This window comes from Scyliorhinus canicula, chromosome 8 (assembly GCF_902713615.1).
Source record: "Scyliorhinus canicula chromosome 8, sScyCan1.1, whole genome shotgun sequence".
In the NCBI taxonomy this organism is placed as follows: Eukaryota; Metazoa; Chordata; class Chondrichthyes; order Carcharhiniformes; family Scyliorhinidae; genus Scyliorhinus; species Scyliorhinus canicula.
In genome coordinates this window covers 115,633,158-115,660,157 of record NC_052153.1, presented here as the reverse complement: position 1 = coordinate 115,660,157, position 27,000 = coordinate 115,633,158, and the positions used below count along the sequence as shown (strand labels likewise).

The 27,000-nt window shown below is 47.5% G+C and overlaps 1 protein-coding gene across 2 annotated transcripts in view; it reads left to right on the top strand.

The window, feature by feature from the left end:
* The window catches only part of wdr36 (WD repeat domain 36), a 183,264-nt gene that overhangs the window by 110,729 nt on the left and 45,535 nt on the right, over positions 1-27,000 (top strand). For both annotated transcript variants that reach the window (XM_038805121.1, XM_038805120.1), the window contains exon 14: positions 18,614-18,779. In XM_038805121.1, coding sequence (XP_038661049.1) covers positions 18,614-18,779 — 166 coding nt within the window. The remainder of the gene's footprint in view (positions 1-18,613; positions 18,780-27,000) is intronic.

Below are 27,000 nucleotides of genomic sequence, written 5' to 3'. Positions count from 1 at the left end.
TTATTATGATTTTTTTAACGGGAGGCAATTCTTGCCAGCGAGATCTTTCCAACCCGCTGACAACAATTCCCCTTTGCAGTTTTGTGGCGGTGGGGGAGCTGCGTAAAACAGGAAATCATGTTGACAGTGGCAGGGCCAGAAGATTCCGTCACGGCCAATGGCGGGTTGCCTCCACTGCCGCGCAACATGCAGAAAGTCTTGCCCTATCGTTCTTAGTTGTAAGATTTATTGGCAGTCTGTAAACTTGAAGCATTTTTAACTAAACAATTACATAGAACAGTACAGCACAGAACAGGCCCTTCGGCCCTCGATGTTGTGCCGAGCAATGATCACCCTACTCAAACCCACGTATCCACCCTATACCCGTAACCCAACAACCCCCCCCTTAACCTTACTTTTAGGACACTACGGGCAATTTAGCATGGCCAATCCACCTAACCCGCACATCTTTGGACTGTGGGAGGAAACCGGAGCACCCGGAGGAAACCCACGCACACACGGGGAGGATGTGCAGACTCCGCACAGTGACCCAGCCGGGAACCGAACCTGGGACCCTGGAGCTGTGAAGCATTTATGCTAACCACCATGCTACCGTGCTGCCCACTCCATTTCCATTTGTCTCCTTTCCATTTAAAGCAGGGGTTTGTTTCTAAAATTGTTTCCGAGTAACACAAATAAAATATTAGTTTTACTTAGAGAGGAAATAACCAACAGAGCAGGACATCGCACGCAAACTCTTTACATTCCTGCCAATGAATAGGTAGACAACATTGAGACAACTGCATGATTATCAGGAAGTCAAGTCCAGGATAACAACTGAGAGTCAAAGCAATCATCAGGATAAAGACCATTCTGCTGATGCACAAAGAAAGTAGACATCCAGGATAAAAGAGAATCAGAAAGAGGGAGCACTTTACAGGGTCTTCAAGGATTCTACCAAACGGAAAATCATTAGTTCGACCATGCCGAATCAACTGAGCCAGGCGGTCAACTACCTCGGCTCTAATGGGGGGAGCAGACCAGCCTGCTCAGGCAATCCCAACTCCTGTCAACCAACAACAGGAACAGCACCACACAGAACTAGGAGTTGAAAGACCATCCTAACCCCAGGCCTTGGAGACAGGATTAAGCATGCTCCATTGAATCCAAGCTACCCATCCTCCGGATCGAGAGTCCCAAAACATGACAACCAGTTCTCAAACTCTGATTAGAACATCTCCATTACCTCACCAGAGATACCAGACACAACCGAGCTCCTAACCAGCTCGCCTTCGTCCTCACCCGAATTCCTCAGGGTAGACGACAGACTGTGCAACAGGAACCCAGCCATGCGGAGGCGGGCCTCCGCCACTGTGCTTTCTCTGCCGCCAAACCTACTGTGCTTCATAGCGTCAGGGTCCCAGGTTCGATTCCCGCCTTGGGTCACTGGCTGTGCGGAGTCTGCACGTTCTCCCCGTGTCTGTATGGGTTTCTTCGGATGCTTCGGTTTACTCCCACAAGCCCCAAAAGACGTGCTGTTAGGTAATTTGGACATTCTGAATTCTCCCTCCATGTACCCAAACAGGTGCCGGAGTGTGACGACGCGGGGCTTTTCACAGTGACTTCATTGAAGTGTTAATGTAAGCCTACTTGTGATAATAAAGATTATTATTAAATTACTCGTGCGCCAACGTCACCTCAATAAAGATGCCTCGTAACTCTTGAAGTTGGGCTTTAATGCCCTGTACCGCAGAGCCAAGACTCGGACTGATCAACTTCATCACGAGCAGCCAACATCTGTCGGCGCACGCTGTATCGTCCCATCATCTGTCGGTGCACACTGTATCATTAGGATAGGAAATCTCTCGAAGGCAGCTTCATCACCAAAATATAGGCCCCACCCCAACTCCCTTCAGCCGCCATGAATCAATAAAAAGTCTTACAATACCAAGTTAAAATCCAACAGGTCTGTTTCAAACACTAGCTTTCTGAGCACTGCTCCTTCCTCAGATGGGTCACTTAGGAAGGAGCAGTGCTCCGAAAGCTGGTGTTTGAAGCAAACCTGTTGGACTTTAACCTAGTGTTGTAAGACTTCTTACTGTGCTCACCCCAATCCAATGGCGGCATCTCCACATCATAAATCCATGCGGAATAAAGTATGTTGTCTTGACTCAACAGTGTTGAAACATTAACCAATAAAGCTCGTTACATAGCAAAAGCCATGTGAGCTGAAAAAGACATTAGAGATGTGCACAAGGATAAAAACAAAGATTGAAAGATGAGCAGAGCCAAAACTTGTGAAAACCCACTCGCTCCCGGGTTCTCATCACACGATCCCCCTTTGGTTTATTTTTAAGTATTTGCTTAAAAAGAAGTCAAATCTGGGTTTATGCATGAATCAAGCTCACTTGGGCAGAGAAATTAGACTCCCAACAAGCAATGTTTGCAGAAGTCACAACTTGAAAACCTTCAAAAGAAACTATAAATGCAGCTTCTAAATGCTGGAGTTTGGGAGCAAGGATGTGAAGATATGGGAGATAAAATAAGGGGTCATATGGAGGTTCCTCTGGAAAGTCTAAAGCCACGCAGTCTCTGGGAGCATGTCCTCAGCCAAGGGAAGTCAGGAGACTGCATGTTGGGAGTTCCTGCTATAGACGAGAGTGCAATTCCTCTATTTCAATAGCATGCTTTATTTCCTTTCGTGAAGGTAGTTACAATTGTCCTGAGATAGGTGGGGGAAGTTTTCCCTAAATCCATAGATTGAGTGCATGGAGAGTTAATGTGAGCAAAAGACCACAAACTTTGAAAACCTCAGCTGGAATTCCATCGGACCACAGACTTTGTTGTTTTTCATCTGTCTGATTGCTTGCTGCCGCTGTCATTGATTAATCATTGGGTTCCCAATTAATATTAATTAATAATCTTTATTATCACAAGTAGGCTTACATTAACACCACAATGAAGTTACTGTGAAAAGCCCCATGTCGCCTCACTCCGGAATCTGTTCAGGTACACGGGGAGAATTCAGAGTGTCCAAATTACCTAACAGCACGTCTTTCGGGACTTGTGGGAGGAAACCGGAGCACCCGGAGGAAACCCACGCAGACATGGGGAGAATGTGCAGACTCAGCACTGACGGTGACCTAAGCTGGGAATTGAACATGGGATCCTGGCGCTGTGAAGTGACAGTGCTAACCACTATGCAACCGTGCTGCCCGACATCATCCTGTGAGTGATGGGAATTTTGGCCATTTGACCTTGGTCCTGGTGACTTCAAAAAAGCATTGCATGTATTCACCATCTGCATATTGTTGGATCTCTTGAGGTTTCTCTTACCATCACTTATCCTTTATCTTCAGCAGCTGTCTTTGGCTGGCAACATTAACTGTAGGAGTGCTGCCATCTTGACTTGTTACCTTGGGTTGTTCTGCCAGGCAATGAGACAACTTGGGCGGGATTCTCCCATTCGGCGGCAGAGTGTCCAAGCCCACACAACAGCGCGAATGAGCGGCTGGGAATACCGATTCTGGCCCTACAGGGGCCAGCACGGCGCTGGAGCGGTTCACGCCGCTCCAGCCTCCAATCCCGGCGCGAACTGTGCATGCAGGATCCGAGCATGTGCAGTGGCTCCAGCGCCAACACGTGCATGCCTCCCTCAACGCGTTGGCCCCAACGCAACATGGCACCGTCACGGAGGAAAATAGGCCCGGGGAGCGAGAGGCCGCCCCCACCCCCGACCCTGTGCGCAGAGTTCCCGCCGGCTGCAACCAGGTGTGGACAGCGCTGGCGGGACTCTGCCTTTTTAGAGAGCCGCTTGGCCCATCCCAGACCGAGATTCGGCATGCCGGCGTCGGGGCGGCATGGACGGGTTACGGGGATTCTTTGGCCCAGCCCCGGGCTGGGAGAATCCCGCCCCTCGTTTTTATTTCAGGAGGTCATGTTTCAGCCTCAATCAACCTTAGTTGCAAGACAAATCCAAGAAAATTCATAGAATCCCTCCAGTACCGAAGGAGGCCCATCATGTCTGCACCGACCCTCCGAAAGAGCACCGTACCTAGGTTCACTCCCCCAGCTTAACCCTGTAACCCCACTTATCCTTTGGACACTAAGCGGCAATTTATCATGGCCAATCCACTTGACCCTCAAGTCTTCGGACTGTGGGAGGAAACCGGAACACCCAGAGGAAACCCACGCAGACACTGGCGATGTGCAAGCTCCCCGCAGTCACCCAAGTTCGGAATCAAATCCAGGTTCCTGGCACTGTGAAGCAGCAGTACTAACCACTGTGCCACCCTATTGTTGAGAGTAACATCAGGAACTATTTATTGCATGCAATGACCTGACCAAAGCAGTTGACTCTAAAATCGCAAGGCTTTGTGGATTATGCTGCAGAAATGTGGTTGCCCAAGAAATTTCATTACAATCCCACAACTTCTTCGTGATGTGTGCCTGCAACTGTCTTGAGCCGGAGATCTGAAACAGTTCCTTGAAGACTGTGTGATAGCTGCCTTGCTATTTACAATCTACCTGACAGTGGCTATTTACTTTGCTAACTGATGAGATCAACTGCCTTCTGGTTGGGTATTAAATACTGCTTATATGGAAAATCCATAACTTCGGCCACACATGTGCCAAAGCTAAACTGGTCATCATAGGTGTTCATGACCTATGGTTTGTGGATGACTACAGTGTTGCCCCATAGTTGCAAGCCATTTTCAATCTCATCAATTTAGCGCACAAAATGTGTTCCTTATTCTTTTAAAATTTACTTTGCTACAACATGTGGGCTTTCCTGCCCATCCTATTTTTTAAAAATGTATTTTATTACAAACGTGTTTCAAAACAGGTTACAGCCAATAAACAACCCGGGAAACATATCTCCCAACAATTAACTATACAGTCTACAGATTTTTCCTCTTTTTTTTTCACCCCCCCCTCCCCCGAACAGCCTCTTAAACACAGTCACAAACATCCCCCACCTTTCAGCAACACCCCCCGAAGAGCCTCTTAACTCATACTTTATCTTCTCCAACCGCAGGAAGTCATACAGGTCACCCAACCAAGTCGCTACCCCCGGTGGCGATGCCCACCGCCACTCCAGCAAAATTTGCTGCCGTGCAATCAGAGAGGCGAAGGCCAAGACATCGGTCTTCCTCCTCTCCATGAGCTCCGGCTTCTCTGAAACCCCAAATATTACACTGCCCATCCCTAATTTATTCTTAAATGTTGCCGAGCCAAATCTCTATATCTGTACTTGGTCAGCCAAATATTCTATCCCTATATATGCTGGAGAGACATTTGAAAATGTTGACCACTTCCCATACCTTGGCAACCACCTCTCTCAAAAGGCCACCATCGATGAAGAAATCCAACACATGATCAGCTGTGCCAGCTCAGTCTTCTAAAATGTACACAGTGAGCGTTTGACAATAAAGACGTCCGCTAGTCAACTGAAGCCCCAGTGCAGTTGCTATTCCCACACTCGTACTGCAGTGAGATCTGGACTGTGCATCAATGACATACAAGAGCACTAGAGAAATGTCATCAGCAATGCCTCTGCTGCATCCTCTATAGTCAATTGGAGAGCTGTCTGACAAATGAAAATGTCGTTCTTGAAGACCGCTCCACAAAGATTCAGACAAAACTCCGACAAAGTCAACGATGATGGACTGGACCGGATGTGTCTGAATGGTTGAAAAGTATCTCCCCTGCCAGTTTTGTTTTCTCAACTCATGGCCAGCATCGCAGGGAGGAATAAGAAAATGCTAGAAAGACACGCTCCTTTCTTGTTGAAGCATGGCCCAATTGACATTAATGACTAGGAGGAGCTTTTTATTCCAGGATTAAATCATAGCTTAAACTTGGGAAGTAGGGCATCCTATTCTGTTGGTCGAGTGTCTCTATCACCTAAATGCTCTGATCACAATTACCATACACCTCTGTGCATAGTATGCTACCTATTTTAGTATTCTCTGCAAAATTAGCAAGTTTACATTTTGTTTCTTGATCGTTAATGTCGATAAGAAGCAATAAGGTTACAACTTCCCCTTACGGTACTGCCCTAATGTTGCATTTTCCTTTTAATTATGAAATGTTAGGTGTAAAAAAGGTTAAAGTTCTGTGCATTCAAAGGCATGACACTCAAATTGTACCCATAATGAAAATGACACAAATTAATAATTTTAATGTAAAATAACAACAGACAATAGGTCTAAAGCTGTTTTCTAACTCTTTAATAGGTCACCTTGGATCAAATCATCTGAAATCATGAATCATTATTGTTCATATTTGTTCCTCAGTAATTTGTCTTTTTCTTTCCATCTTCCTCGTGGAAATTTGAGCTAAGTTCCATGAGTACTGATATTCAAGAGAATATTCTTTATGTGTGAACCCTAATTGGTGGACGATTCAGCTTTTCAGCATCACCATAACAACTGATCTTTCCCCTACGTATATTCTTTTGAATGCATTTCCAGCAAGGAATTACTGAATAATGATCCAAAACCGTGATTCCTGTTCTTTTTCCCTGCTTCTTTACCCCCCCCCCCCCCCTCTTCTGTGTTAGAAAAAGCAAGCGAATTAGCAGGCTCTGGGATAAAATCAAGGATCCTATTAATGTGTGTGCCTTAACAGAACAATAATGGAGCATTCATTTATGAGAGTCCTTGATGGAATTAAAGTTGCACCTTATTGCAGCCTCTCAAAGTACTTCAGTAAATTACTTGGAAGTGCAGTGACTTGTTATATTGGCAAACACAGCAGTTATTTTGTGCCCATCAAACTGCACCCCCTTTCCTCTACAAATTGTGATAATTGATGTATTTCTGATGGTATTGACTGAGGAAGGAACTTTGCGCAGAATATTCAAAGAAATAGAACAGACTAATAATAAGGCCATGGTTTAAATTTAATCTGGAGGATGGTACATTGAGCTGTTGTGCATTTAACTTGCTGGACAATTCAGCAGCCGAGGGCATTCAGCCTCTGATCTTCGGGTAAGCGTTCTCGAAGGCGGCCTTCAGGGCACGTTACAACACAGAATCGCCAAGCAGAAACTTGTAGCCAAGTTCCACACACCGGGAACAGCCTCAACCGGGACCTTGGATTCATTTTAAAAAAAAAAAAATTTTGTATTCAAATTTTCAACAAAATTTAACCAACAAAACAAAGAAAAACAGTAACACCCCCCCCCCCCCCCCCCCCCCCCCCCAATACAAAAGCAATAAATTAACAAAAATAATGAGCATGAAACCACACACCCATCCCCCATAGCGAACAAGTAAACCCCCCCCGGTTGCTGCTGAAGTTGACCACCCCCTAATGCTCCGCCAGGAAGTCTAGAAACGGCTGCCACCGCCGGAAGAACCCTTGCACCGACCCCCTGAGGGCAAACTTGACCCCCTCCAGTTTGATGAGCCCAGCCATGTCGTTGATCCAGGATTCTGCGCTCGGGGGCTTTGCATCCTTCCACTGTAAAAGAATCCTGCGCCGGGCTACCAGGGACGCAAAGGCCAGAATACCGGCCTCTTTCGCCTCCTGCACTCCCGGCTCCGATGCTACTCCAAAAATTGCGACCCCCAGCCCGGCTCCACCCTGGAGCCAACCACCCTTGACCAGGTCCCCGCAACACCCCTCCAAAAGCCCTCCAACGCAGGACACGCCCAGAATATGTGGGTGTGGTTTGTTAGGCTCCCCGAACACCTGCCACACCTGTCCTCTCCCCCAAAGACCCGGCTCAGCCTTGTCCCAGTCATATGCGCCCTATGCAGCACCTTTAGCTGGATTAAACTAAGCCGCGCGCAAGAGGAGGAGGAGGAGGAATTCACCCTCCCCAAATCATCCGCCCACGTCCCCTCATCGATCTCCTCTCCCAGCTCCTCCTCCCACTTCTCTTTCAGCACTTCCACCGAGGCCTCCTCCCTCTCCTGCATCACTTGGTAGATTGCCGAAATCCTCCCCTCGCCAACCCACGACCCCGAGAGCACCCTATCCTGAACCTCTCTTGGCGGCAACAGTGGAAACTCTGCCACCTGCCGCCTAACAAACGCCCTAATCTGCATATACCTGAAGGTATTCCCTGGGGGGGGAGACCCCACCTTCCCTCCAACTCCTCTAAGGTCGCAAATTTCCCATCGGGAAAGAGGTCCCCCATCCGCCTGATACCTGCCCTGTGCCAGCTCAAGAACCCTCCGTCCATCCTCCCTGGTACAAACCGGTGGTTCCCCCATATCGGGAACCAAACTGAAGCCTTCACCTCCCCCCCCCCCCCCCCCCCCCCCCCCCCCCCCCCCCATGCTGCCTCCACTGTTCCCAGATTTTGAGGGTAGCCACCACTACCGGACTCGTAGAATACCTTGCTGGGGGAGTGGCAACGGCGCCGTCACCAGCGCCTCTGTTCAAAAAAGGGAATAGGGATAACCCTGGGAATTACAGGCCAGTTAGTCTTACTTTGGCAGTAGGCAAAGTAATGGAAAGGGTACTGAAGGATAGGATTTCTGAGCATCTGGAAAGACACTGCTTGATTAAGGATAGCACGGATTTGTGAGGGGTAGGTCTTGCCTTATAAGTCTTATTGACTTCTTTGAGGAAGTGACCAAGCATGTGGATGAAGGTAAAGCAGTGGATGTAGTGTACATGGATTTTAGTAAGGCATTTGATAAGGTTCACATGGTAGGCTTATGCAGAAAGTAAGGAGGCATGGGATAGTGGGAAATTTGGCCAGTTGGATAACAAACTGGCTAACCGATAGAAGACAGAGTGTGGTGGTGGATGGCAAATATTCAGCCTGGAGCCCAGTTACCAGTGGTGTACCGCAGGGATCAGTTCTGGGTCCTCTGCTGTTTGTGATTTTCATTAACGACTTGGATGAGGGAGTAGAAGGGTGGGTCAGTAAATTTGCAGATGATACGAAGATTGGTGGAGTTGTGGATAATGAGGACGGCTGTTGTCGGCTTCAAAGAGACATAGATAGGATGCAGAACTGGGCTGAGAAGTGGCAGATGGAGTTTAACCCTGACAAGTGTGAGGTTGTCCATTTTGGAAGGACAAATATGAATGAGGAATACAGGGTTAACGGTAGGGTCCTTGGCAATGTAGAGGAGCAGGGAGATCTTGGGGTCTATGTTCATAGATCTTTGAAAGTTGCCACTCCAGTGGATAGAGCTGCGAAGAAGGCCTATGGTGTGCTAGCGTTCATTAGCAGAGGGATTGAATTTAAGAGCCGTGAGGTGATGATGCAGCTGTACAAAACCTTGGTCAGGCCACATTTGGAGTACTGTGTGCAGTTCTGGTCACCTCATTTTAGGAAGGATGTGGAAGCTTTGGAAAAGGTGCAAAGGAGATTTACCAGGATGTTGCCTGGAATGGAGAGTAGGTCTTACGAGGAAAGGTTGAGGGTGACCGGCCTTTTCTCATTAGAACGGAGAAGGATGAGGGGCGACTTGATAGTGGTTTATAAGATGATCAGGGGAATAGATAGAGTAGACAGTCAGAGACTTTTTTCCCGGGTGGAACAAACCATTACAAGGGGACATAAATTTGAGGTAAATGGTGGAAGATATAAGGGGGATGTCAGAGGTAGGTTCTTTACCCAGAGAGTAGTGGGGGCATGGAATGCACTGCCTGTGGAAGTAGTTGAGTCGGAAACGTTAGGGACCTTCAAGTGGCTATTGGATAGGTACATGGATTAGGGTAGAATAATGAAGTGTTGATTAATTTCTTCTAAAGGGCAGCACGGTAGCATTGTGGATAGCACAATTGCTTCACAGCTCCAGGGTCCCAGGTTCGATTCCCAGCTTGGGTCACTGTCTGTGCGGATTCTGCACGTTCTCCCCGTGTCTGCGTGGGTTTCCTCCGGGTACTCCGGTTTCCTCCCACAGTCCAAAGATGTGCAGGTTGGGTGGATTGGCCATGATAAATTGCCCTTAGTGTCCAAAATTCTATGATTAACCTAGGACAAAAGTTCGGCACAACATCGTGGGCCGAAGGGCCTGTTCTGTGCTGTATTTCTCTATCTATCTATCTATCTTAGCTCGCACCCACACAGGACACCGCCTCCAACCTCTTCCATGCCGCCCCCTCCCCCTCCATCACCCACCTACATATCATTGCCACGTTCGCAGCCCAGTAGTACCCACACAGGTTGGGCAGCGGCAACCCACCCACTAACCTACCCTGCTCCAGGAATACACTCCTCACCTTCGGGGTCTTCTGTGTCCACACAAACCCCGTAATCTTCCTACTGACCCTCCTGAAATAAGCCTTCGGGATCATGATGGGTAGACACTGGGATAGGAACAGAAACCTCGGGAGCACCGTCATTTTGACCGACTGGACCCTGCCCACTAGGGAGAGTGGCAACACATCCCACCTTCTAAACTCCTCCTCCATCTGTTCCACCAGCTTCGTAAAGTTGAGCCTATGCAGGGCCCCCCAGCTCCTGGCTATCTGGACCCCCAGGTATCTGAAGTTCCTCTCTGCCCTTTTTAGCGGAAGCTCCCCTAACTCACTCTCCTGGTCCACACCACGAACCTCACCACGAACAGCTCACTCTTCCCCACGTTGATCTTATACCCAGAGAAGTCCCCAAACTCCCCAAGAACCCTCATCACCTCCGGCATCCACCCCCCCCACTCCGGGTCTGCCACGTACAACAATAAATCATCAGCGTACAACGACAGCCAATGCTCTTTCTTCTCTCTCTCTTCCCCCCCCCCCCCCCCCCCCCCCCCCCCCCCCCCTGCCGGCACTATCCCCCTCCAGTTCCTCGATTCCCTCAGCACCATGGCCAGGGGTTCAATTGTCAGCGCAAACAGCAGGGGAGACGGGGCACCCCTGATCCACACTGAAGGGGGTCCTTATCCCGCTTCAGAATCAATGAGATTAACGCCTTGGACATCGTCGGGGGCAAAGGCCCCCCTCCCTTGCCTCATTCAAGGTCCTCACTAGCAGCGGGCCTAGCAGGTCTGAAAACTTCTTATAAAATTCAACCGGGAACTCATCGGGTCCCGGTGCCTTCCCTGACTGTATGCTCCCCACTGCCTTAACCAGCTCCTCCAGCTCACCTGGCGCCCCCAGACCCTCCACCTGCTCCTCCTCCACTCTGGGAACTCTAGCTTGCCCAAAAAACGGTCCATTCCTCCCTCCTCCACTGGGGGCACTGACCAGTATAACTCCTCATAGAAGGTCCTAAACACTCCGTTAATGCCCCTCGCACTCCGCACCAGACTCCCTCCTCCATCCCTAACTCCCCCATCACCCCTCCCATCTGGTCTATGAACCCCCTCAGCACGGTGGCCGCCGCCGGCCTCTTACCCATCCTGGACCTGGAGCGATCTAATGCTGGGTCCAGCACTGTGTTGAAATCTCCTCCCATTATTAAACCCCCCCCCCCCCCGTCTCAAGGTCTGGAATCCGGCCCAGCATGCGCCGCATAAAACCCGCATCGTCCCAATTTGGGGCGTACACATTAACCAGCACCACCTGCTTCCCCTGGAGCCTACCGCTCACCATCACATATCTGCCACCACTGACCGCCACCGCACTCGACGGCACAAATGACATACTCTTCCCCACCAAAATCGCGCCCCCCGGTTCCTCGCATCGAACCCCGAATGGAACACTTGCCCAACCCGCCCCTTTCTCAACCTTACCTGATCCGCCACCCTAAGGTGCGTCTCCTGGAGCATAGCCACATCCGCCCCTAGCTCCTTCAAATGTGCGACCACCCGGGCCCACTTGACCGGCCCATTCAGCCCCCTTACATGTAACCAGCCGAATCGGGGGGCTATTCACCGTCCCTCTCTGCCGGTCAGCCATAACTCTTCATTAGCCAACCACGTGTCCGCAGTACCCGCACGGCCCATTCCCCACAGTGGCAGATCCTCGGCCCTTCCAGCAGCAACCCGGTACCCCCCCCTCCCCTGCCCCCCCTCCCCCCAGCTAGGGCCCCCCCTAGCTGCATTACCCCTATCGTTGTACTTCCGTAAGTCAGCTGACTCCTGCTGACACCGGCTGCTCCCGCCACCCCAACGACCCCCCCCCCCCCCCCGCCCGGTGTAACACCACCACCCCTCCCCCTGACCGGCGCAGTCCCCCCCCATTCCGACCCCAGCGTGGGAAAAAGCCCGCGCCTCCAGCTTAAACCCCGCCCCTCGACCCAAAACACGGGAAGAGAAGGCCCGCACCACAACGAGCCTACAAAACATCGCACAGGCTTTCCTACAAGAAAAAGAAAAACCAAAACCAACACAAAAGAACAAGGGACAACAGAGCCTCCGAACACTGTACATCAGTCCTCAATCGTCAGTCCGAGTCCAGCATCTCTGCCTGGACAAAGGCCCAGGCCTCTTCCAGGGAGTCAAAGTAGTACTGGCGGTCTTTATAAGTGCCCCAGAGGCGCGCCAGCTGTAACAGGCCAAACTTCACCCCTCTCTCGTGCAGCACTGCTTTTTTTCGCCACCTTCGCACTCCAGTCCTGGTAAATTCGGACCTCTGCATTCTCCCACCTGCTGCTCCTCTCCTCCTTGGCCCACCTCAGCACACATTCTCGGTTGACGAACCGGTGAAACCGCACCAGCACCGCACTTGGCGGCTCGTTAAGCTTGGGCTTTCTCACCAACACTCGATGGGCTCCCTCCAGCTCCAAGGGGCCTTGGTAGGACCCCGCTCCCATTAGCGAGTTCAGCATCGTGACCACGTAGTCCCCCAAGTCTGATCCCTCCAGCCCCCCCCCGGGTGGCCCAGGATCCGCAAATTCTTCCGCCGCAAGCGGTTCTCCATTTCCTCCAGCCTCGCCTGCCATTTCTTGTGGAGCGCCTCGTGCGACTCCACCTTCACTGTCAGGCCTAGAATTTCAACCTCATTCTCCGAGGCCTTTTGCTGGACCTTGAGGATCTCTGCCCCCTGGGCCGTCTGAGTCGCCGCGAGCTTGTCAAGTGAGGCCTTTAGTGGTTCCAGAAGCTCAGCTTTCAGCGCGATGGAGCAGCTCCTGCGCCCACTGCTTCCACGCTGCCGATTCCCCGCCCCCGCCGCCATCTTGATCTTCCTCCCTCGCACCTTTCTCTGTTCCAGAGCCGATTTTTTAATCACCCCGCTCCTGGTCCAGTCCATCCACCGGCAGAGAGGCGTAGCTGATGTCTTCCCACACCGGGAAAAGTCCATCCAGCGCCATTACAGGCCCTAAAAAGAGCCCAAAAGTCCGAAAATAGCGGGAGCTGCCGAATGTGCAGCTTAGCTCCGCATCACCGCAACCAGAAGTCCTTGGGACCTTGGATTCATGTCGCATTACATTGACACACACACACACACACACCCCCCCCCACACACACACACACACACCCCCCCCCCCCCGGCCCAGGGCTTGTGAAATCCTAACAACTGTCCTGGCTTGAGACAATTCACACCTCTTTAACCTGCCATTATACCTCTCTCCAATTGCCCCGTCTGGACCCGTAAAAACTTAAATTACCTGCAAAGACTTGCATTCAAAGTATCGTCTTGCATCTTTGACTTTGTCTATATGTTTCTGGAACCTGTTATAATATCCACTCATGTATATAATGAGATGCAAACAGGCAGTGATTGACACACAGGATAACCAATGAACACACACGACACAGAACAACCAATCACCAGACAGGACACCACCACTATAAAGCCCACAGGGCATTAAGACAGTCTCTCTCACAGGACATAGCTACTGAGATAGTTAGAGTGCACAAGCCAGTGAGCATCATCTCCATGTGACAGAGAGCTAGTCTGGTCAAGCCAGTAGGAGGTTATCAGTTTAGATTAATAGAGTGTTAACCCACAGCAGATTATGTACAGCAAGTTCAATAAAACAGTGTTGGACCATCTCCTGTGTCGGAAGCCTGCTTCTAGTTTCACTGCATCCAGTTGCAGTCAACGTTGAACTAACTCACTTAACACATGGTACCAGGGAGATATTAATTCTAACGAACCTACATCGAGTGAATCTGCAACGAACAGCAAGCAGCCACCCAGCAGCATGGAATAGATCCAGCCTCTTCCGCATTTCCGGATCTCCGGCAACCTCAGCGCCAACTGGAAAGTCTTCAAATAGAAGTTCCTCCTGTATATCGAGGCCTCCAACCTCGAGGCATCATCGTATGCCAGAAAGATCGCGCTGTTCCTGTCGACTGTGGGGGATCACGCCATCCACATCTATAACTTGCTCACGTTTGCCAATGGCGAAGACGAGGACAAGACGAAGTTCAAGATGGTTCTGCTGAGATTTGACAGCCAATGCGACATTGAGGTGAATGAGAGCTTTGAACGGTACATCTTTCAACAGAGGCTTCAGGGTAAGGATGAACCTTTTCAGTCCTTCTTGACCTATCTCCGCATCCTAGCGCAGCCATGTAATTATGACTCGACGGCTGACTCCATGATCCGGGATCAGATTGTTTTCGGGCCCAGTCCGACTCCCTGCGGGAGCAGCTCCTCAAAATCAAACAGTTGACCCTCTCCGTCGCCATCGAAACGTGCGTTGACATGCGAACGTGCGAAACGTGTCAACCAGCCTCGCATCTGATTTAAATTGGACACTGGCGCGTCTACAAACCTTGCATCACAGTCGGACCTCGGCAGCATCCGAGACCAACCTAGCATTCTTCCATCAGCCTGCCAGCTCCTTGACTATAATGGCAATGCCATAGCTGCCAGTGGATCGTGTCAGCTAGGTGTATCTCGCAAGGCAATCAAGGCGACGTTAAGATTCAAGATCGTCCGCCTGACAAGGTATCCCTGCTCAGTGCTCGCGCATGCAAAACTCCTAAATCTTGTCCATGCCATGTCCTCGACACCGGCGACTGCCTCGCCCAATGCGAATCTCCAGGCTGAGATAGACTACATTCTTACGCAATACCACAATGTGTTTGATGGGATGAGCTCACTCCCATATCGCTACAAGATATTGCTCAAGCCAAATGCCACCGCAGTCATCCATGCATCACGCCGGGTGCTGGCTCCCCTCGAGGATCGTCTGAAAACGCAGTTACGAGAGCTCCAAGACTACGGCATCATATCAAAGGTCACGGAACCAACAGACTGGGTCAGCTCCATGGTCTGCGTCAAGTAACACTCTGGTGAACTCCGCATTTGAATTGATCCCAAAGACCTGAATCGCAACATAATGCGAGAACACTACCCGATCCCGAAGCGACAAGAGTTAACCTGTGAGATGGCTCGTGCCAAATTCTTTACCAAGCTGGACGCCTCCCGTGGGTTCTGGCAGATCCAGCTGGACGAGTCCAGTCGGAAGCTGTGCACGTTCAACACTCCATTTGGCAGATATTACTACAACCGCATGCCTTTTGGTATCTCAGCTTCCAAAGTATTTCATCGTATAATGGAGCAAATGATGGAGCGCATCGAGGGGGTGCAAGTCTATGTGGACGATGTAATCATCTGGTCCACGACGCCCGAGATCACATCGCTCGCCTCAAACAGGTTTTCTAGAGGATTCATGAAAATGGCCTCCAGCTCAACAGGGCCAAATGCTCATTCAGTCAGTCCGCTATCAAGTTTCTGGGTGACCACATTTCAAAGCAGGGTGTGCAACCTGACGCTGACAAGGTGCTGGCAATCAATGCCATGAAGGCCCCAGAGGACAAAAATGCGGTCCACCGTTTCCTCTGGATGGTAAATTTTCTCAGAAAATTCATTCCCAATATGGCATCCCACACCACGGCCGTCCAGCATCTTGTTTAAAAAGTCGACAGTGTTCCAGTGGCATCCCGCACATTAAGCGGAGTGGCTTGAGCTGAAGGCGAAGCACACCACAGACCTCGTACTGGCGTTCTTTGACCCAACCAAGGATACCAAGATATCCACATGCGCAAGCCAGGATGGCATTGGGGCGGTGCTCCTCCAGCGAGATGACTCCTCGTCCTGGGCTCCAGTGGCATATGCCTTCAGGGCCATGACTCCAACTGAACAACGGTATGCCCAGATCGAAAAGGAGTGCTTGGGTCTCCTGACCGGAATAGTCAAGTTTCATGACTACGTATATGGTCTGCCAAAGTTCACGGTGGAAACAGACCACAGGCCTTTAGTCCACATAATCTAGAAGGATTTAAATGACATGACCTCGGCTGCAGCGAATTCTTCTTCGTCTCCGCCGATATGACTTCGAACTTGTCTACACACCGGGTAAGGAGCTGATCATCGCGGATGCCCTATCCCGATCCATCACCACGCCGTGTGAACAGGGTGACTTCATTCGCCACATTGAGGCACAGGTGCAGTTGTGTGCCAGCAACCTCCCAGCCACTGAACGAGTTGTCCAAATACGTGAAGAAACTGCCAAAGATCCTCTACTGCAGTGCGTGATGCAACACCTCGTCCATGGCTGGCAAAAGGGGCAGTGCCCCCAGTTCTTCAACGTTCAGGACGAGCTAACGGTTGTTGTGGGATCCTTCTTAAACTAGATAGAATCGTAATTCCCAAAGCATGCAAACCATGGTGCTCAGACAGATCCATGAGGGTCACCTTGGGGTCGAGAAATGTCAACTCCGAGCTCAGCAGGCAGTTGACTGGCCTGGCATCAGCCAGGACATTGCCAACACAGTCCTCAACTGCACAACATGCCAGAAGTTTCAACCAGCTCAGCCCAAGGAAACACTGCAACAGCACGAGATTCTGACTTTTCCGAGGTCCAAGATAGACCTCTTTCACGCAAATGGGTGTGATTACATGCTCTTGTTTGACTACTTCTCCAGCTACCCGGAAGTGGTGAAGCTGTCGGACCTAGCGTCCAAGTCAGTCATCAAAGCCTGCGAAGTGACGTTTGCCAGGCACGAGATACCACTCCCAGTAATGTAAGAAGTCTTACAACACCAGGTTAAAGTCCAACAGGTTTGATTCAAACACGAGCTTTCGGAGCGCAGCTCCTTCCTCAGGTGAATGGCGAGGTATGTTCCAGAAACAATGGTCTGGAACATACCTTTCCGTTCATCTGAGGAAGGAGCTGCGCTCCGAAAGCTCGTGTTTGAATCAAACCTGTTGGACTTTAACCTGGTGTTGTAAGACTTCTTACTGTGCTCACCCCAGTCCAACGCCGGCATCTCCACATCATGACTCCCAGTAATGAGTGACAACGGTCCATGTTTCTACAGCCAAGAGTGGTCCGACTTTGCACGATCCTACCACTTCAGTCATATCACATTCAGTCCCCATTACCAACAACCAAACGGGAAGGCCATGAAAGGGGTCCATATTGTCAAGCGGTTGCTTTGCAAGGCTGCAGACTCAGCCTCGGTTTTTAACCTGGCGCTGTTGGCATATAGGGCAACCCTTCTGTCGACAGATTTGTCTCCGGCGCAACTGCTCATGAACCGCAACCTGAGGACGGCTGTTCCAGCCATCCATGTTCCAGACCTTGACCACCTCACGGTGCTGCAGAAAGTGCAGAGATCCAGGGACCAGTAGAAGATCATGTGTGATGCTCATGCCACAAATCTGCCTGCGCTATCTCCAGAAGGTGGTGTTCGCGTCCAGTTGCCTGAGGGAGGTTGGTCAGCCCCAGCTGTTGTCGTCAGATAGGCTGCCCCCAGGTCTTTCATTGTTCAAATGGCTGAGAGCTCCATTCTACGGCGCAACAGGAGGGTGCTGCGCAATGTTCCCTGACCGCACTTATCCGCACATCATCATGCCTCCTCCGGACATCCTGCATCACGAGGCCACTGATCTGGCAGCGATCCCGCCTGTCCATGAGGCCACCGCAATGGCAGCAATCCCACCTGTCCAGGTGCCGGTATCCCCCCCCCCCTCTCCACCTCTGAGGCGATCGACAAGAATTTGTCACCCGCCACAAAGACTGAATCTATAGACTTAAATCTTGTGAATTTTGTTCAGTTTGCTCTGTATCTGCACAATAGACACCTTCCCATGTTCATATGTTCATTCATTCACCACTTGTACATAGTCATGCATGTATATACAGCCACGTTCCAAAATTTGTTTTAAAAAGGGGAGATGTCATAATATCCACTCGTGTATATAATGCGATGCAGACAGGCAGTGATTGACACACAGGATAACCAGTGAACACACATAACCCAGAGCAACCAATCACCAGACATCTCTCTCTCTCTCTCTCTCTCTCTCTTTCACTCTCTCACAGGACACAGCTACTGAGATAGTTGAGAGTGCACAAGCCAGTGAGCATCATCTCCTTGTGGTAGAGAGCTAATCTGGTCAATCCAGTAGGAGGTTATCAGTTTAGATTAATAGAGTGTCAACCCACAGCAGATTATGTACAGCAATCAGCAAGTTCGATAAAACAGTGTTGGACCATCTCCTGTGTCGGAAGTCTGTTTCTAGTTTCACTGCATCCAGTTGCAGTCAATGTTGAACTAACTCACTAAACACATCAGAACCCACCTCTTCATTCACCTGAGGAAGGAGCAGTGCTCCGAAAGCTAGTGATTTGAAACAAACCTGTTGGACTTTAACCGTAGACTTCTTACTGTGCTCACCCCAGTCCAATGTCGGCATCTCCATATCATTGCTAGACTTGGGCATAGGAATTATTTTAATTTTAATAATTGAAAACAAGGTACTATAGTTCTGGTCCGTATACTAATAATGACTGTCCATTTAATTTGTGAAGCTCATGAAGGCCAGATCCGAGGAGTTGCTGTTGATGGACTGAATCAGCTCACGATCACTGCTGGTGGGGATAAAATGATCAAGTTTTGGAAGTTTAAATCAAAGGAATTGATGTATACAACAACACTAGATGCACCGCCAGCTAGCATTTTGCTACATAGAGACAGGTGGGAAATGTTGTGAAGTATTCTAATTTTAAATGGATGTTTTGCATTCCTGCTGCTTGTAATGGTTTTATTCATTATGTTGACATGCCTGTCCAAGTGCTTTTATGGCAGAAATGACATGAAATGGAAAAGTCATATTTAGCACAGACTTCAATGATTATATAATTGATGTTAATATAAAATCATGCTACAAAAGTGAAGGATAAAAATATATATTTGATTTACTTTGGTCGGGAATGACTGATCCTATGCTTGCTTACTTAGTGTGTACCTATTATCCAAATGGCAGTTATGAAATCCACATATCCTAAATAGTTGTTATTGTGGTTCCTGACCACATTGTAGAATCACCAGTTGGCTGGAAATTCCTGAATCCCCAAAGCAGTGGCATTATAAATGCTAACAGACAAGCATACATGGCTTCTCCCAAAATGTAGGATAGTAGTGGAGTCCAATGCTATGATGTGCATAAAAGACTGAGGGTTTCAGTTCATTACCAGCAGCTTGGAAAAAGGTGGCAAACACACCTCCAAACCTTGCTCCACTATACAGCTAGTAACTGCAGATAGTTGGCTGACTTCAGGGATTTGCAGATCATTCTGATTCTGTGAGTCAGTTCTCTCACTTATCACTGGTATCCAGAATCTGTTTCTCTCCTGGCATAACTGATATGGGTGCCTCGGTTGTGGCTTGCCTTACAGAAGCAGCATCCTGTCTTAGCCTTCAGCTTTGCAGGACCAGACCAAAGTCGACTATTTAGTTAGTCTGGTTCATGTCCATCCAACTGGAGGCCCTGACTGAAGATCCACCTTCATCTCAAAGGCTCATATATTTTGCAGCAGCTGTCTGAATTTCATGCAAAGAATTGTATGGAAATAACAGCGCTGAAATAAACAGTTCAGCCAGACAATAGTCTTAATGCCATGAACCCGTTATTAAATATGGGCACCGTCTCTATCTCAATCACAAACTCATGACCTTATGTTTAAAAGGGAAACATTTCTCTGCTCTGTGTTCTCATCCTGGACCTTTTGAGCACTAGAAACTACTTTGTTCTCTGTCTCATCCCTTTATAATTTTAAAAGCATATCAAATCACCCAGTAGTTTCCACCTAGTGTTCCAGTCTTTTTTTGTGTTGTAATCTGAATTTTCTCTGTTCATTCGCCATTATGTTTCTTAAGAATTCTTGGTCCCTCGCCTTCCCTGCTTTTCATCTAATTATGCTACCTTTCATTCCTCACCTTTTGCCAAGAACCCCCACCAAAGTCCATGAGTGAGAAACTTCGATGACACAAAGAAACAAAAACACATTTCTTGAGAGCTGCAATGCTGTTACTCAACTGCCAATTAAAATGTAAAATGAGGCAGATACTTTTCAGGAAAGTAGTGTGCTTTGTAGTAAAATGCCTCAAGGTTTTATTTTTTTGTGTTTTTAGCGAGTTTCCCATTGCCAGCCAAATGCGGGGAAAATGCAAATGAATCAGTCCATTCATTTTGAAATCTCGATTTTCTTTGATTTTTCTTCTCTTGAATCAATTCAACCCCTCTAATTATCTCAGTTCTTTTCAAATTAAATTCGTATTTGAATCGATTTTTGAAAATTGACCGTGATATTCTGCACAAATACTATTGATGAATATTTTAACCTGTAATTAAATTGTTTTGTCGCAAAATTACCTCAAATAAGGTCACATTTCCTTTTTCAATGTATGCTTATGCATGAAAAGGATTTGTGATCGGCCAGTGAGTGATAAGTTACCGATTAATGTAGCAGGTGATGTCATTTTGCTTGGCAAAGCAGTGCAACTCTAACTTGTATGACTTTTAAAATAATTTCATGGGCAGAAGTTAACGGCCCAGTAGCAAGCGCATTTGTGCGTGATGACATCAGGAGGATTTCCTAGCTTTAACACATTGGACTGCAATATTTCATTGGGCAGATGTTGCTGAGTGTCGGTACCTGCCTTGTGTCAATTCGAGAGGCAATTCATTCAATTAAAAGGGCAATACACTGATTTGGAGCCCTGGTATTTAATTGTCGGTGCATGGGCTGGATGTGCAGGCAGGGCATTGACAATGAGGACTTTCTTTCCTCCATCATTGCCTTTTATTCCGCCCTGGATTTAAAATGTGGAGGTAGGAGTAAACATCTCTTGTGTAAGTCTGGACTTCCTTGATTGCTCTGTGAACCATGTTATTCATTTTTTTCTGAGGTAAGGAGGCTTCTTTCTTTTAAAGAGCCATTTGCAGACTGGCCATTAAAATCACAGAATTGTTATGGTGCAGAAGGAGGCCATTTGGCCCATCATGCCTGTACCTCTATAGTCCAATAGTTTCAGATTGGATATTGTTGTGTCAGGTGGAAGCTCTTTTTCAGTTGAGGAGGATATTATCCTAGACCAGACCCCAAAAGTGGGAAGGATACTGGACGGAGACCTCAATAGTTTATTTTAATTTTGTAAGACTGTGAGGAAAGGATACTGTGCTCCAGGAGTGATTGCACAAAGAAATAAGGAAATGGTGTATTAAAATAAACTTTATTAGTAACACAATATTAGAATCTTTAACATCGCACCAGAAAATATTTTAACAATTACTCCTTAAACAATACTACTCAATACAGTGAATACAATACCCTTAATTGCTATCTTTATTCCATGGCAGCACGGTGGCACATTGGTGAGCACTTCTGCCTCACAGCATCAAGTACGCAGGTTCAATTCTGACCTTGGGTGACTGTCTGTCTACATATTCTTCCCGTGTCTGCGGGAGTTTCTTCCAGATGCTCCAGTTTCCTCCCACAGTCCAAAGATGTGCAGGTTAGGTAGATTGGCTGTGCTATATTCTCCCTAGAGTGGGATTACACAGGGGGGGGTGGGGGCAGAGAGTTGGATTGGGCCTAGATAGTGTGCTCCTTCTGAGCATCGGTGCAGACTCGATGGGCCAAATGGCCTGCTTCTGCACTGCTGAAAAAAATCATCTCAATCCACTAAGTACCAATGGCACGTAGGAGTACTTGCTTTACAAAGATATTTGAGAAAGAGAGCCCTCTTGACACTGCTTTACAGAAAAGATCTGACTCTTGAAAGACCCATGCAGAAACTCAGACTGTTATATCCAAAGACTGTTCAGATGGAGTTTATTCTTACAATCATTTCAATTGTACATGTATCAAGAAGAGAAAATGTGATTGTTGATGCTTTATCACTGCGCTTTTAGCCAAATTTACCATCACTCCAGCCGCTTGTAGTCGATTGAATAATTCCTTTAAATGTTCCAAATGCTCCTTCCATTGTTTGACTGAACTCCACCAAATCGTCTATGTACACTGCACAATTGTTTAGTCCAGAAATAGCCACAGTTAATCTTTGGAATGTTGCTGGCACATTCTTCATTCCAAATGGCATGACTTTAAACTGTTACAGACAATTTGGCATCACAAAAGTCAAAGCTTCCTTCATCCTGTCTGATAAAAACACTTGCCAATATCCTATAAGTAAGTCAAGCATGGTAATAAAGTTTGTTGTCCCACCTTTTCAACACAGTCTTCCAAACAAGGAAGATATGAATTGGACTTCATAATTGTGTTGACTTTTGTATAGTTCATGCATAATCATGTTCTATCCGGTTTTAGTACCATCATAATAGGTTAGCTCCAATCGCTGCAACTCACTTTGATATTGTTCTTAAGCATGCTGTCAATCTCCCTTTGTACCTGTGCTAACTTTAGTGGATTGAGCCTGTTTGAGTGTTTTTTATTGGAATAACATTTCTTACATCTACATCATGCATAATTACTTTTGTACTTCCCAATTTAATCTCACATACAGTTGTGTGACTGTAATAACTTTTGGGTCATTTTAATTTTCCTCTGGAAGGTAACTCAACAATTTATTCCCATTTCTAATTACTTTCTCATTGACCAATCTAATTTGAGGGATATCAAATTCAGAATCATCTGCATCTACTCTTCTCCCTGTTTTACAGCGACTAACACCATCTTCTTTCCTTCTCTATCAAATATCTTTTGAGGATATTAACATGTCAAAAGTTTTCATTTTATCTAGCGCTCTTATCAAAGAAGTCATCTCACTCACTTTCCTTGAAATTTTATAAGGACCACTAAATCTTGCTTTTAATGGTTCATAATAATCTTATGATTACAAGTAGGCTTACATTAACACATGGAGTTACTGTGAAAATCCCCTAGCCTGCACACTACGGCGCCTGTTCGGGTACACAGGTGGTATTCAGAAAGTCCAATTCACCTAACAAGCACTTTCGCACTTTGTGGGAGGAAACCCATGTAAACACTGAGAACGTGCAGACTCCTCACAGACTGTGACCTAAGCCAGGAATTGAACCCAAATCCTTAGCGTTGTGGAGGAACTATCCATTTAAGACAGATGAGAAGGAATTTCTTCTCCCAGAAAATAGTGAATCTGTGGAATTCTTTACTGCAGTGATCTGTAGATTTTGGGCCGTTAAGTATGTTCAGGGCTGAGATAGATTTTTAATTAGGAAGGCAATCAGGGGCTGTTATGGGGATACGGCAGGAAAATGGAATTGAGGATTATCAGATTAGTCATGATCTCATTGAATGATGGAACAGACTCAATGGATTGAATGGCTACTTCAGCTCCTGCACCTTATGGTCGTTGTTAGATAAGCAGTTGGCACAGGCAGCAGATACCTCATCCATGTCTCACACTTGCAATGTCTTTCTGAGGTCACTGACATTGGGTAGCATTGCAGGTCTGAACACATCCCCAGAAACCCATGATTAAGTTGCTGGAGTTGGCTTTCCATAACTGTTACCAGTCTCTCAATGGAGGATGCCATGCATTCAGACCAGAGGGTAACCAAAGTGCTCATGCCCCACATAAATAAACTCCTCCGTTGTAAGAACTAGCGCATACATACCCTGGCGAAGCTCTACCAGATCGCCACATATTTCCCGCTGGGCATCCAAGATTTGCTGCCTGTTGGATGACTCCAGAGGCTCATCACCGCCTGGGGTTCAACATTTCCTGCTCTCCAACATTCCTTTGACTGTCAGAGGCCTGGGGACACCCAGTCTCTGACTGCTGTTCAGACAATGTGCTTCCCCTGGTAGGTACTACCATCTGCACAAACACATTCATCCACACTCTGGTGTCAGTTTCTGAGATAGTGCGAGGGTGTGATACAGCAGCATCTGAGGGTTTCTCCTCCGATGTTAATGATGGACCATATGTACATTCAAGATGCAAATGGATTTCCTTAATCATGTTTACAGGACAGAGAAGATCATTTCAGTCCTTCTGACACTGCACCCAACTCCCCTGTATGAGCCTATGGCTGCTCACTGTTGCCACCATCTGTCCAAGCTTTCTTGCGTACATGTGGAATTCTCTTGTCATCACCTGGCAGCATCATCTCCCATCGATCACTGCCTGCCGGAGGGTCCACAACAGACATTAGATAAACAAAGGCTGTTTCTGTTCAGATGTTTCCATTGCCACTTGCTTGGCTTTGCCCTTTCGTGCCCATGCAACGTGTTCCTTCCCAAGTTGGTCTTGCCTGTGCTACAGGATAACAGGGAGGTAGTGGCATAGTATTACTATCACTTGACTAGTATTACTATCACTTGACTAGTAATCCAGACCTAGGATACTGCTTAATAACAGGAATGCGGAATATTTGGCTAATGGTAAAATTCTTGGTAGTGTGGATGAGCAGAGGGATCTCGGTGTCCATGTACATAGATCCCTGAAAGTTGCCACCCAGGTTGATAGGGTTGTGAAGAAGGCCTATGGTGTGTTAGAACATAGAACAGTACAGCACAGAACAGGCCCTTCGGCCCTCGATGTTGTGCCGAGCAATGATCACCCTACTCAAACCCACGTATCCACCCTACACCCGTAACCCAACAACCCCCCCCCCCCCCCTTTAACCTATTGGTAGAGGGATTGAGTTCCGGAGCCATGAGGTCATGTTGCAGTTGTACAAAACTCTAGTACGGCCGCATTTGGAGTATTGCGTACAGTTCTGGTCGCCTCATTATAGGAAGGGCGTGGAAGCTTTGGAACAGGTGCAGAGGAGATTTACCAGGATGTTGCCTGGTATGGAGGGAAAATCTTATGAGGAAAGGCTGATGGACTTGAGGTTGTTTTCGTTAGAGAGAAGAAGGTTAAGAGGTGACTTAATAGAGGCATACAAAATGATCAGAGGGTTAGATAGGGTGGACAGCGAGAGCCTTCTCCCGCGGATGGAGGTGGCTAGCACGAGGGGACATAGCCTTAAATTGAGGGGTAATAGATATAGGACAGAGGTCAGAGGTGGGTTTTTTACGCAAAGAGTGGTGAGGCCGTGGAATGCCCTACCTGCAGCAGTAGTGAACTCGCCAACATTGAGGGCATTTAAAAATTTATTGGATAAGCATATGGATGATAAGGGCATAGTGTAGGTTAGATGGCCTTTAGTTTTTTTTCCATGTCGGTGCAACATCGAGGGCCGAAGGGCCTGTACTGCGCTGTATCGTTCTATGTTCTATGCTCTAGGGACCTGGTTTTAATCTCACCATGGCAGATGGTGAAATTTGAATTCAATAATAATCTGAAATTACAAGTCTAATGATGACTGTAGAACCATTGTTGATTGTTGTAAAGCCCCATCTGGTTCACTAATGTCCTTTTAGGGAAGGAAATCTGTCCTCTCCTGGTCTGATGTACATGTGACTACAGACCCACTTAGTCAAGGGCAATTAGGAATGGGCAACACATGCTGGCCTTGCCAGCGATGCGCACATCCCATGAGAGAATAAAGGGTAAAAAATGTATCATCTCTGAAGAGGGTCCTGCCACTGCACAAAGCACCTAGTTTATTCTCTCTGCTTTCCCAGCATCCTTCCTGGTGTCCTTTTGAACCACCTGCCCCAACTGGTTTATGAAGGACCCGCCCTATTCCTGTCCCTTCCATTCCGACACTTGCTATCTGTTAATTGACCAGCCAATGTATGATTGTTGTCAGCCAGATATGTTGGGCAGGAGCAGACTTTCCATCCATTTCCTGGCCTGCTGATTCAGCATGCGTGTTGGGAGAAAATTTCAGGTCGATATTGGTTAAACATTTTGCATATTCTTCTGTTACCTGTTAAAATATCCGTAACCAAGGAGATTTTTAGATATGATCTTCTTTATAAATTAGATTAGAAACACATTTTGATCTTTCTAAAAATTGATAATGAGAAAAAGTGGGTTCAATAAATCAATGGTTGGAAGCTACGCAGGTGTTTAAATAAGCTACATGCGACTCCAGAGCCACAGGTTTCTGACCACCACCCTAGCGCAACCTATCACTACTTCTATCGTCTTATATTCCTGCAGTTCCAAGGTAGAATCCTTCTTCCCAAAGCAGACAGTTAAATTCTGCACCCCTCTTGATGCTCTTTAAAGTGTCCATCGATATGCTCATTGCTGCCTTCCACCCCCACTCCCCCAATGCAACATCTCCAATTGCCTTTGTAAAGTACCTTGGACCAGTTTTCCATACTAAAGATGTTTTAATAAATGCAAATTTTTGATGAATTAGCATAAGGGCAGTGTTCTTCAAACTCGAGGGCGCGACTCGTGGGTGGGTGTCGGGAGGTCGTGGAGCCTTCCTTCGCGGCGCTCTCTATCGCACGAATCAGCTGCAGCAGCCGGCATTTAATAACGCCGGCTGCAAGCGGCCTTCAAAATTGCTGCGAACAAATTTTAAAAAATCGTCCGTATTGTGTGTGCGCGCCTGATCATCGTGATAAAACGTTATTAAAAGCCGGCTGCGGCAGAGACACAGAAGATTTTTTTTACCTACCGTAATTTCCGGACTATAAAGCGCACTTGACTATAAGCCGCACCCACTGATTTTGACATTTTTTTTATTTTGAACATAAATAAGCCGCACACGTATATAAGCCGCAGGTGCTTACCGGTACATTGAAACAAATGAGCTTTACACAGGCTTTAACGAAATACGGCTTGTAACAAAAATAAAAAATTAGCGGTAAAGAATAGCCTACCAAGAAAGTCATTGGTCACTGTGGAGCGAAATCAATCCGATTAAGCTCTTAAGATTAACATAGAATCATCAGTTTGAAACATTAAAAATAAATAAATCATGGGTAAAAAGAAGTATTTTATTACTGATCGTAATCAAGATATCACCAACCCAGGTGATCAGAGTCACTATCCTCCTCTT